The following is a 12,046-nucleotide window of genomic DNA, read 5'->3' on the forward strand; positions in this document are numbered from 1 at the left end:
ATGTATCATAATTATGTAAACCTGTTAGCTCTCATTTGATGTTATTTGCTAGAAATTCAAATATAGCCACTGAGCACTCACTGCTGGAAATGCAGACACTGACATTCAATGCTGGAAATACAGACACTGACATTCAATACTGGAAATGCTGACACTGACATTCAATGCTGGAAATGCTGACACTGACATTCAATACTGGAAATGTTGACACTGACATTCAGTGCTGGAAATGCAGACACTGACATTCAATACTGGAAATGTTGACACTGACATTCAGTGCTGGAAATGCAGACACTGACATTCAATACTGGAAATGTTGACACTGACATTCAATACTGGAAATGTTGACACTGACATGCAATGCTGGAAATGCAGACACTGACATTCAATGCTGGAAATGCTGACACTGACATGCAGTGCTGGAAATGCAGACACTGACATTCAATGCTGGAAATACTGACACTGACATTCAATACCGGAAATGTTGACACTGACATTCGGTGCTGGAAATGCTGACACTGACATTCAATGCTGGAAATACAGACACTGACCTTCAATGCTGGAAATAGACACTGACATTCAATGCTGGAAATGCTGACATTCAATACTGGAAATGTTGACACTGACATTCAGTGCTGGAAATGCAGACACTGGCATTCAATGCTGGAAATACAGACACTGACCTTCAATGCTGGAAATGCTGACACTGACATTCAATACTGGAAATGCTGACACTGACATTCAATGCTGGAAATGCAGACACTGGCATTCAATGCTGGAAATACTGACACTGACATTCAATACTGGAAATGCTGACACTGACATGCAGTGCTGGAAATGCAGACACTGACATTCAATGCTGGAAATGCTGACACTGACATTCAATGCTGGAAATGCAGACACTGGCATTCAATGCTGGAAATACTGACACTGACATTCAATGCTGGAAATGCTGACACTGACATGCAGTGCTGGAAATGCAGACACTGACATTCAATGCTGGAAATGCTGACACTGGCATGCAGTGCTGGAAATGCAGACACTGACATTCAATGATGGAAATGCTGACACTGACATTCAATGCTGGAAACGCTGACACTGACATTCAGTGCTGGAAATGCAGACACTGACATTCAGTGATGGAAATACAGACACTAAGCATTCAAACTCATGTATAATAGAACTTTAAAGAGACACTACAGCTCATTTTGCGCAAAAATCATGAAATGACAATTTTTCCAGCGCTTTCTCAATTATTGTTGCATTGTTGAAAGTATGAACTTTACGAAAATAACACTTATCTAAAGTTAAAAATTATCGTTTTAACGTAAAAATTAATACTTTTTGATGGCCTATACAAAAAATATCGAGTCTCCTCCTTTTAGTCTTCAGACGCATGCGCATAGACAGTAAACAGTGCAGCATGTCGTCCAGTGAGAGAAAGTGTAGTTGATAGATCTAGAATTTTGACAGATTCTGTGGGAAAAGAGGTAAAAATAGAATGAGATAAAACTCATGCGTGAAATAAATTTACCTTGGGATCAGTATGACCGTTGGAAAACAGAGAGCTCGGAGAAACGCATGTAACTCAGTGGCGGATCTAGGATTTCCGAAGAGGGGTGTGAAAATCAAAGATTAGCCAAAGTAATCGGCCATTCGGGTGCAAAATTTGGATTTTCATTCACAATCTGTGGCGTAAAAAGGGAGGGGGGATACTGGCCCCCTAAATCTGCCATTGAGACTAGCTGCGAAGACACTACGTTTGAAAGTAAGTGCTATTTTTATCTGAACACGACACGTGTTAGTTGTAAAAACATCGGTCAATGGGAACATGGAAGGGTTTCTGTTGAAATAATGATTTATAATTAGTTATTATAAGGAGCAGGGAAAAATCTTATGTACTTGAAAGGTGAGTGTGGACCCCCTTGAAGGGGAATTTAGATAATTTCCGACACAACACCTTTGCTGTCATTCAAAACCACGTGATGTAAATAAGCATTCAAAAGTCCGAGTCAGCATGAAGAAATCTTTGAATTCCGGACGATCTTCAAAGAGCAGTTGAGAGTAAATTGATGCATCCCAATTGTTCAAAATTGTCAGTATCGATATGAATTTTATCATTTTATCAATATATGGTTTAAAAAACACTTCATTAAAATGTGGAAAATGAGCTGTAGTGTCTCTTTAAAGTTCATAGAAAGATATTTTCATTTCCAATTTTACCTACAGTCATCATCATTCTTCTCATAATCATCCTGTCTTTAGCTCACCTGAGCTGAAAGCTCAAGTGAGCTATTCTGATCACCTTTTGTCTGTCGTCTGTTCGTAAACTTTTCACATTTTCATCATCTTCTCCAGAATCACAAGGACAATTTCATCCAAACTTTGTACAAAGCATCCTTGGGTGATTGGGATTTTAATTTTTTTTTTTAAATGAATGGTCATGCCCTCTTCAAAGGGGAGATAATCACAGAAATGCAAAAAAGGGTGGAGTCATTTAAAAATCTTCTTAAGAACCACTAGGCCAGGAAAGTTAAGATTTACATGGAAGCTTACTGACATAGTGCAGATTCAACTTTGGCTCCTGGGGGTAAGGTGGGGCCAGAAGGGATCAAGGTATTACATGGGAATATACATAGGGAGACTCTTTTAAAATCTTTTTTCTCAAGAGCCACTGACCCAGGAAAGTTTAAATTTACCTGAAAGCTATCTGACATAGTGCAGATTCAAGTTTGTTAAAATCATAGCCCCCGGGGATAGGATAGGGCCACAATAGGGGATCAAAATTTTACATAGGAATATTTAGGGAAAATACCTAAAAATCTTCTTGTCAAGAACTACGGGACCAGAAAAGTTTACAATTATATGAAAGCTTAAGTTTTACATACAAATATATAGAGTAAATCTTTTTCTCAAGAACCACTAGGCCAGGAAACATGGCAGCTCTCTGACAAAGTGCAGATTCAAGTTTGCTAAATCATGTTCTCCAGGCGTAGAGTGGGGCCACAATAGGGAATCAAAGTTTTTCATGGGAATATATAGGGAAAATCTTTAAAAATCTTCTTCTCAAAAACCACTAGGCCAGAAAAGTTCAAATTTGATGGTCCCTTAGATTAGGGTGGGGCCACTATAGGGGATCAAAGTTTTACATACAAGTACATAGTATCAGGGAGAATCTTTTCAAAATCCACAGGGCCAGAAAAGTGGAAATTTACATGAAAACTTCCTGTCACATAGAGTAGATCCAAATTTGTGCAATTCATAGTCCCCAGGGTAGGGTGGGGCTACTATAGGGGATGAAAGTGTTATATGCTGATATATGGGAAAAATCTTTAAAAATATTTCTAGAACTCTGGGCTTGAAGCTAACTTTCTATGTCACTTTAAAAATATTTCTTGAACTCAGGGCTTGAAGCTACAACTTTCTATGTCCCAAGTCCAGCCGGACTGATGGGGTATAATTTCAACCAGTCCGCAGAAAAATTGACCAGTCCATCAGAGTTTTCCAGAAATAATTAAACATACATGTATTTCGTTATGTTATTAAAATGAAATTTAACTCAATATGCCTCAGACTATTGTAACACTTAAATGTGGGATGTATATTTACGAATCAGATTCGTCTGATATCTACAGATCGAAGCATGCCAAATGTGTGTATTTAAAATTTCACAAGTATATTTTCCAAAATGATGCTTTAGAAAATTAACCAGTCCCATCAGATAGACTAAAACAAATGTCAGTCAGTCCACCAGACTGACGGGCATATGTTAATTTCGAGCCCTGGAACTATTTAAGCTAGGGTTTTCAAATTTTGTATATACATCCTTTACAAAAAGACCTTTCATGTGATGCAATGATGTGTAATCTTGTGACCTTGACCTGGAAGTTTGACCTACTTTTAATAAAAAATCTTACCTATTCATCTCCTCAACTGTTCAAGATAGAGCTGTCATATTTTGTATATGGATTTCTTATGGAAAGGTCTTTTGTATTATACTGTAACATATGAGACCTCGTGTGCTAATTTTCATGTTAAAGTATGTCCATTCTGGATAAGATTTATTATAATTATTGTACTTGATTCTAAATTATTTTATCGAGTTTAAGCAGCATGTATTATGTCTTGTTTTAACTTCAGATTTCGTTCACATAACTTATAGTCATACCGTTCGTGTTTTGACAACATCCCCATTTTGGATCATTTGTGTACAAACTTTATTCTTTAAATTCTTTCGCAAATACGGCAAAATAACGCTTTACCTTGAATTACAACTGTTAATAATTACCAGATATTCTACTTTGTGCAGTCTGGAGTTGTGTCATTACTTATTTCCAAGTGAAATTGATATTTACCGCTCGCGAACTTCTGGTTGTTAAACCATGCGTCCTCTCGTCTGAGCGACCGCTTCACTACTCATCATGTCATCTTGTGATTCTGCCATCTGATTTTTTTATCATTTAATTATGTTGTATATCAATTTTACCATGAATTAATGTAAAATGATGCTGACCACTATTTTTGTCTATATTTACCTTATGGTGGTGAACTATTATCTTATTTTATCGATCTCATCAACGCACTAAGTTGTGAAGTTACACTTCCGTATTTACATATATCCTTGCGCGCACTACTTTAGAAGGCGCCCAGATTCAAATCTTCATTTTTATAACAAAATAACGTAATCTTAGATATTTTTATTCATTAAACTAATTACATAATTTAGTGTCAATATTATATAGGCAATCCGGACAAGGCCTTATACTCTTCCTTAAATGTTAATAAAGGGTTTTAATTCAGCTTGTCCGGAAATTGGGAACTGTTCGGAATTTCCATAGATCCGTACAGCGTTTGGATTGGGTATAAATTTTCCGGACAAAAAGGACAAACGCTGATTGGTCATAGAAGGTTATATTAGGAACCCAGCTTCAGCAACTCGTCACTCTTGAATCTTCATCCCTAGGGTTGACACATTCAGAACCAAACCTTCAGAGAAAGTCTAAGGTATTCAAGATGATAAATCTTGTAGTGGATGATGCTAATTTCTATAAGGACTTTGCGTGTCCGGACAAGACAGTTTTCGAGTACAGATATTATTCCAGTCATGTAGTGTAGTAGTTTGTTTATTTATAGTTCGAGTTATTAATTAGGGCTTATGACCGGAACATTTCTAGGAGTTAATCGTTTCCAAGTTCAGAGTTTTATTCGTTAGTTAACGTTTATGTCTTAATAGTTGTCCGGATAATTTGTTCGGATTCCAGAGTAGTTTACAAAGCTAAGTTCACATAGGTTATTCTTGTCCGGAATGAGTTGTCCGGATTTTCGGCGTTATTTGTTCGGATAAGCTTTTAGCTAAAATAAAGTCAGTTTAGGAATATACTTGTTAGAAATAATTTAGGCTACTCATAATAATTTGTCTTATAAGTTAGAGGTATCGTAGTAGAATATTAAGGGCATTTAAGAAGTTTAGTGTCAGATATAGTTTATTTACAAGATTTAGATTTCCTTATAGTTAGGACTGTCCGGATTGACGCATGTTAAATTATTTCGGCAAAACCTGAGTAATAAGTTCTTGAAAGTGGCAATAATTTATGATCTTATTTACGCACAGTTGTTTTACTTTGAGTTCGAGAACGATGGTCGCTTGCAGATACTCGTTAAATATATTTACTGTAGAATGATATCCAAGTTCACCCCCCCCTTTTTTTTACTGGGTCACATACTGTCTGAATGGTCAGCATCTCATTCGTTGTTATTGTTTTTGATTGTTGCCATCCTCAATAAAAACTTGTCATGCCTGACAAAGGAGTTTTTATTTTGTGACAAGAGTCCGCTCGACTTGTTACAATACCATGATCTATGATCTTGTGACCTTGGTCTTATCCAGAACTGCAAGATCATATTAGTCATACTGGTGTGCATATCTGTGTTATGTGTATTTATTTTCAGTGATATTGTGATCCTTTTGGGCTAGGTTGGGGCCACAATATGGGATCAAAAATTTTCATGGGAATAAAGATTGATAAAAAAATCTTTTTAAAAATCACAACAGCCAAACAATGGCAGGGCCAAGGTGGTTCAGGTGAGCGATGTGGCCCATGGGCCTCTTGTTTTTAGTATCCTGGTCTTTTACCATACCTTTAGCAAGGACGAGGCCTGGCTGTCCTGTCGAGAAAGAATTATCTTTATCAATAGAAATGATATTCATCTCCTCATGAATGTGAACAATGCGCATATGAATTTGGAATCATTTAGTAAGTTTTATTTCTAAATTCATCAATGCGCGTAAGTTTTCTGTCCAATTTTTCGTTTGATACAATGCATCAAAGAAAAAATTATTATAAGTTTCATTTCTTAATGAATAAACTATTTCATTGGATGGTAATATTCCCAACAGAAATGAAAGTAAAATGTGAACAGCAACAGTTTGTGCCAGCATACTATTCATGAAGCACTACTGCGCTTTATGAAGTATGCTGGGTTAAAGCGTTGCAGTTCATGCCCTCGTGTATTTTCAAAAATAAATTTACTTCTTAACAATTTTCAACTGTTTGATTATCCTGCAACCATTAGCAGATGTATAGTGTTCAAGAATGGATTTTGTGTAGAGATGGCACCACAGTGTATTTTGATGTTACAACAACGTAGTATTACAATTAACACAGTACATTCCACAATCTGTTTGATCAAGTATCGGGGAATTATTTAGATTCATGGAGGCGAATTTGCATGGATTGTGGAGATTTTGGAGTTTTGTTGGGATGCTGTTCACATGGATGTGGTTTCTGTACATTAATTGAAACATGTATCAACTGTGTTTTTCATTTTGCTTTGAAATTTTGGGATAGGTGTACCTCAAGAAATCTACGAAAATTGAGCTGCCACGAAATCCCATGATTCAATTAAGGCATTTTTTCTGAAGTGTATGTTTTCACATTTGATATTACTATATAGGTCTTAAAAACATCATTATAAAGTTCTAATTAGTACATCAAAACGAGTATATGAACTATTAAGGATGTATATCAAAGCAGAGAAAACGGAATGGAAAGTGGAGAATATGATTTATTATATTTTGTGAAAACATGCAGTTTTAGTGGAAAGTAATTGAGGAGGGGGTGGGGGGGATAAAATTCCTGCAAAATGTACAGATTATACACTTTAAGTAACTGAGCTACCGGGCTAGACAATTAAGTTTAAAGACAAGAAATATGTTTTGAATATTTTTTTGCTTTATGTTTCAAAAAAACATTATGATGATATGTTATTTGTCCGTAAAGTGAACTTTATGATGTTATAATATGAAGAATAAATCAAATAGTTAAATAAAAAAAATGCGAAATTTAATGATTTTACATTTGTAATACTGATATTACATAGGCAAAGAAAGTCTAGTATGGTTTATGATATACATGCAGAGACATTTATGATATGTATATGACTCAGCAACTGTAATTAGATCGAGGATAGTCTTGTTGTCATGGTAAATTTAACACATCTAGGTATGAGTATGATCAGTTCTGTAATAATAACATACAGAGGATAGAATTTCAGGTTAAATTAAGACAGAGTCTGTCATCCAAATTTTCACTTGTAAAACCATTGTAGAATTACAAATTAGTCTTTACATGACAATCACAATGTCTTGAATTTTATTTAAAACATATGGATGAAAAGAAATACTAAAAAAAAATTGTTTGTTTAAAGCAGTGTATTAAAACTATGTTGAATTATTTGATATATTTTCTGATTGGAGTACTAGCTGTGTTAAATTATTTGATATATTTTCTGATTAGAGTACTAGCTGTGTTAAAGTATTTGATATATTTTCTGATTAGAGTACTAGCTGTGTTAGTCGTGTATACATGTATACCAGCAGTTGGTTAAAACTTGTTTTATTCAAATCTACTTAGGAAATATCCACTTTAAATGTATACGATTAAGTAATATGTTTCAGGTACGTGCTACCTGTTCCATTAGACTGAGTGCAGCTACATGTAGAAATTTCCCCAGGGTTTCACCCCATATACATATGTATGGCACGTACCATGCATTTTTGTTAGGAATCCATTAAAAATTAAAGATCTATTGTTTCACAACTAAAAGTGCGTAAAAATAAGCAATTTTTTTTCTACCATGCTCAGGGGGTCATTGTTTTGGACACTCAATATACCCCCCCCCCCCCCTCCCATATGCACACGTACGGGCTGCAATTTTGACTTCAGTAAATGAAATAAGTGTATATTTGTTCTGATGACACCCACCTTCTGGTTGAAAGCAGTCAACCAATAAATTTATCTTGCATTCTCATGATTTGGGGGTCTCTTTAATTCTTGAAGTTTGTACTTTGGATACAGACCCTATTGCATACCACTTGGTATCCACTCATGAGAATCTGTGGCAATTTAATCTTCAAGGTGTTGGTTTCCAGTTTTGACCTTGTATGATGAGAATTGAACATGCGTATAATAAAAATCTTCAAAAATCTCTGTTTAAAAGCATGACAGTGATTTGATAATGCTGAAAATTTGTGATAATCCCCATGTACATTGTAGTAATTACATATTTTAAGAGGAAATTAGAACAATACAGTGAGATATTGTATACAGAATCTTAATCTTTAACACAATCATTAAATATTTCAGAGTTTCATGTTAATGGACTATTTTTATACACTCGTCGAAGACGGGACAAATGGCACTCCATCTGTCTGTCTGTCTGTCCCTCTATCCGACCTTGTGTAGGATACAGACCGAACCGTAAGCTCCAGGCTTTTACAACTTTATACATTTGATCACCATAATGAAAGGAAGATGCCAATTATTTTTCAAGGTCAAAGGTGAAGGTATCACTTAGTAGGAAAACCTTGTAGGCAGTATACAGGCCAAACTATTGGGGCTAGGACTGTCAAACTTGGTGCAAATACACTTTATGCCAAGTGGAGGATCCCTATTGTTTTTCAAGGTCAAGGTTGTAGTAGCAGGATACAGACCGAACTGTTGGGGCTAGGACATCAAACTTTATACACATACATCAGGGTTATGCCAAGTGAAAATATTACATAGAGAGTACATGATTGGTCTTGTTTTTTCGATGCAAAGAAAGTATTTCACACCCTGATGGTTGCTGATACTACTTGAAGCCCAGTTCTACAAATCATAATGTAAAATAACACCATATATTAGCTTTTCACGGGTGTATTATGTACTGTTGGCGGTACTCTTGTTACAAAAGCTATTGCCCTTGAACTTTGAAAATTATTCACTTATAATTCCAGAATTTTTTTTTCTGTTAATCTGTTATCTCTGTTATTAATGGACATTTTGTATTAGAATTTAGGAAATAGATACATCACAATGATACAAAAGTTAAATTTGGGTCATGTAAAAAAAAGTTTGAGGTATGTCCCTTGGACTTAGAAAAATACAAACAATTTATAGTTTCTGCTCATTTTATCACTCATACATGGAGATTTTCAATTTGGGATATATCATGAGAATATTCAGGTCTTGTTACTGTAAGGTTATGGTCAGATAATTTTTTCAATTATGTCCCTTGTACTTAGAAATTTTTAGGTCGCCTGAGTAAACTCGGATGACCTATTGCAATAATGGTTTTTGTGCGTTAACAATTGAACATTTTTAACTTCTTCTTAATAACTACCTGTCCAATTCTTTTCAAATTTGGTATGAAGCATCATTGGGACAAGGGGGACATAAATTGTAAACTTCAGGACTCCAGCACCCCTGGGGCCCTAGGGGCGGGACAAAAACTGCCCAAAATTGACCAATTTTTAAAATCTTCTTCTCAAGAACCACACACATGTAAGAAAAACTAAATGCATATAGTGATGTAGAGCAGGAAGGCCTCTACCAAAATTGTAAATTTCAAGATCCCCGGGGCAGGGGTTCTGACCCCAGGGCGGGGCCAAACTTGTTATTTAGTGTTTATGTGTAAAACACTTAAATTACAATTTCTTTAGTGCTTTTGATACTAAATTGAAACTAAATGGATAGAGCAGGTAGTCTTTTACCAAAATTATAAATTTGATTTTCCCCAGAGTCAGGGTTTTGACCCCAGGATGGGGCCAAACTTAGTATATATAGTATTTATATGTAAGTTTTCTGATACTGTATAAAATCTAAATGCATACTTAGGAATAGCAGAAAAGGGTGTACAAAAAATGGTGAATTTCACAACCCAGGGCTATGACTTTAGGATGAGTCCAAATTAGTCATATATTTTGATGTTTTAATGTTAATACACCTATTATTTAAAGCCTTTCATCAGTGTATGCACTTTTGAGGGCAGTGAAGTTTTAAGAACACATCTTGTTTTATACTGTTGGTGAACATTAGAATTTAGCTTAGATATTCAGAACAGGAATTTTTTTCTAGATTTCATAGCCCATGGAAGTAGTGATACTTTTTCACTAGTATTCAGGTGACCGATAAGGCCTTTGGGCCTCTCATTTAACAATTCACAGTTTTCTCTCAGTATTTCAGTCATACATGTACATTTTGAATTGAAAAGGATTTAGATATAACAGTAAGCATGTCAAGTACTCGAATGGGTCCAGTCAAATAACTATTGTCAGAGTTATGGTCCTTGGGAGGGGGGGGGGGGGGGGGGGACATTTGTAGTTGTTGTGAGGATACACTGAGATTCATTCACAAGCCTAGAATTCATCAAGTTCATTAAGATCATTTGATGTCTTATAGCTACACATTTTTATAGACGTAAGTTAGGGCTGAAACGATTCACTGAAATATCAATACTGTTCAATAAAAACGCTTGATTCAATGCTTGATTCATTGCCTAGATTTTCAGTTCAATACGTTTATTACAAACAGGTTCAGTAAAATACATCAGGTTTGGCCTGCACTTATTATTTTTACCTGCATGAGGGACAAAATAACGTCAAATAACGTTCAGACTGTTGTTTGCCTTGAATCTGATGAAAATAATAATGAACTTCATCAGTTTAAACTACAGAGCCAACAGGCATCTTACTGTTTGGCAGTTTGGAAACATTTTGCTTTTAAAATTACGATTTTGAATCTTGGTAATCAAATTTTTCATCAATGTAAATATTGGTTTCTTCTGTAAATTATATTGTATTCACTATTAAAAGTAATGAATCGTGGTATAAGTATTGCAATATGTGTCGTATCGTCAAGGAGGCATATCATTTCAGCCCTAACAGAAGTACAAGAATGAATTTTTTGTCATACTAAATACATGCATGCTAAACTAACCCTAAACTAACAAAGATACAACTGTGTTTGTATCACCAGGCATGCCAAGAAGTAGGTTGAAACTGGTAACTAGGTGTAAGGAGTTGCTATCTTCAGATACGAAAAAACGGGGGTTTATACTTTCTGTTAAACATAATAAACTCCTAGTTTGGATCCGCTATACTACTTCAGTTGTATTATGATGTCAAAATATGGACTATGACGTTCACATCTATATACTGGTAGATTATATGCTTGTGTCAGATACTAATTGCTTAATGAATCTTTTTTTCTGCAGTCCCTGCCAGACAGTGAAATCCACACGTATGCCAGCACTGTCCGACAGAACGAAGAACTGACCAGTAACCTGTACTGCTTGTTTGACAGGCTTCCTCATGTCGAGGTTTGTGTGCCACTTAATAGAATCTTGATAGAAACTACAGAACCCAAGCTAAATTGGGTTCGGTTGAGATATTTTTAGCTCCAAGTGAGCTTTTCTGCTCACATTTTGTCTCTGTCTCTCTGTCCCTAAACTTTTCACATTTTCATTTTCTCCATAACCGCTGGGCCAATTTCAATCAAACTTGGTATAAAGCATCCATGGGTGAAGGGGATTGAAGTTTGTTCAAATGAAGGGCTTTTCCCTCTTCAAAGGGGAGATAATTACAAAAATTGCAAAAATAGGGTGGGGTCATTTAAAGAATCACTGGGTTAGAAAAGTTCAAATATACATGAAAGCTTCCTGACATAGTGCTGATTTAAGTTTGTTAAAATCATGGCCCCCAGGGGTTGGATGGGGCCAAAATAGG

General features: G+C 35.6%; 1 protein-coding gene across 5 annotated transcripts in view; it reads left to right on the plus strand.

Moving 5' to 3' along the window:
• The window catches only part of LOC125678218 (hyccin-like), a 70,623-nt gene that overhangs the window by 24,869 nt on the left and 33,708 nt on the right, over nt 1-12,046 (plus strand). For all 5 annotated transcript variants that reach the window (XM_056153952.1, XM_056153954.1, XM_056153953.1 and 2 more), the window contains exon 3: nt 11,536-11,640. In XM_056153952.1, coding sequence (XP_056009927.1) covers nt 11,536-11,640 — 105 coding nt within the window. The remainder of the gene's footprint in view (nt 1-11,535; nt 11,641-12,046) is intronic.

Source organism: Ostrea edulis, chromosome 2 (genome assembly GCF_947568905.1).
Source record: "Ostrea edulis chromosome 2, xbOstEdul1.1, whole genome shotgun sequence".
Classification (NCBI taxonomy): domain Eukaryota; kingdom Metazoa; phylum Mollusca; class Bivalvia; order Ostreida; family Ostreidae; genus Ostrea; species Ostrea edulis.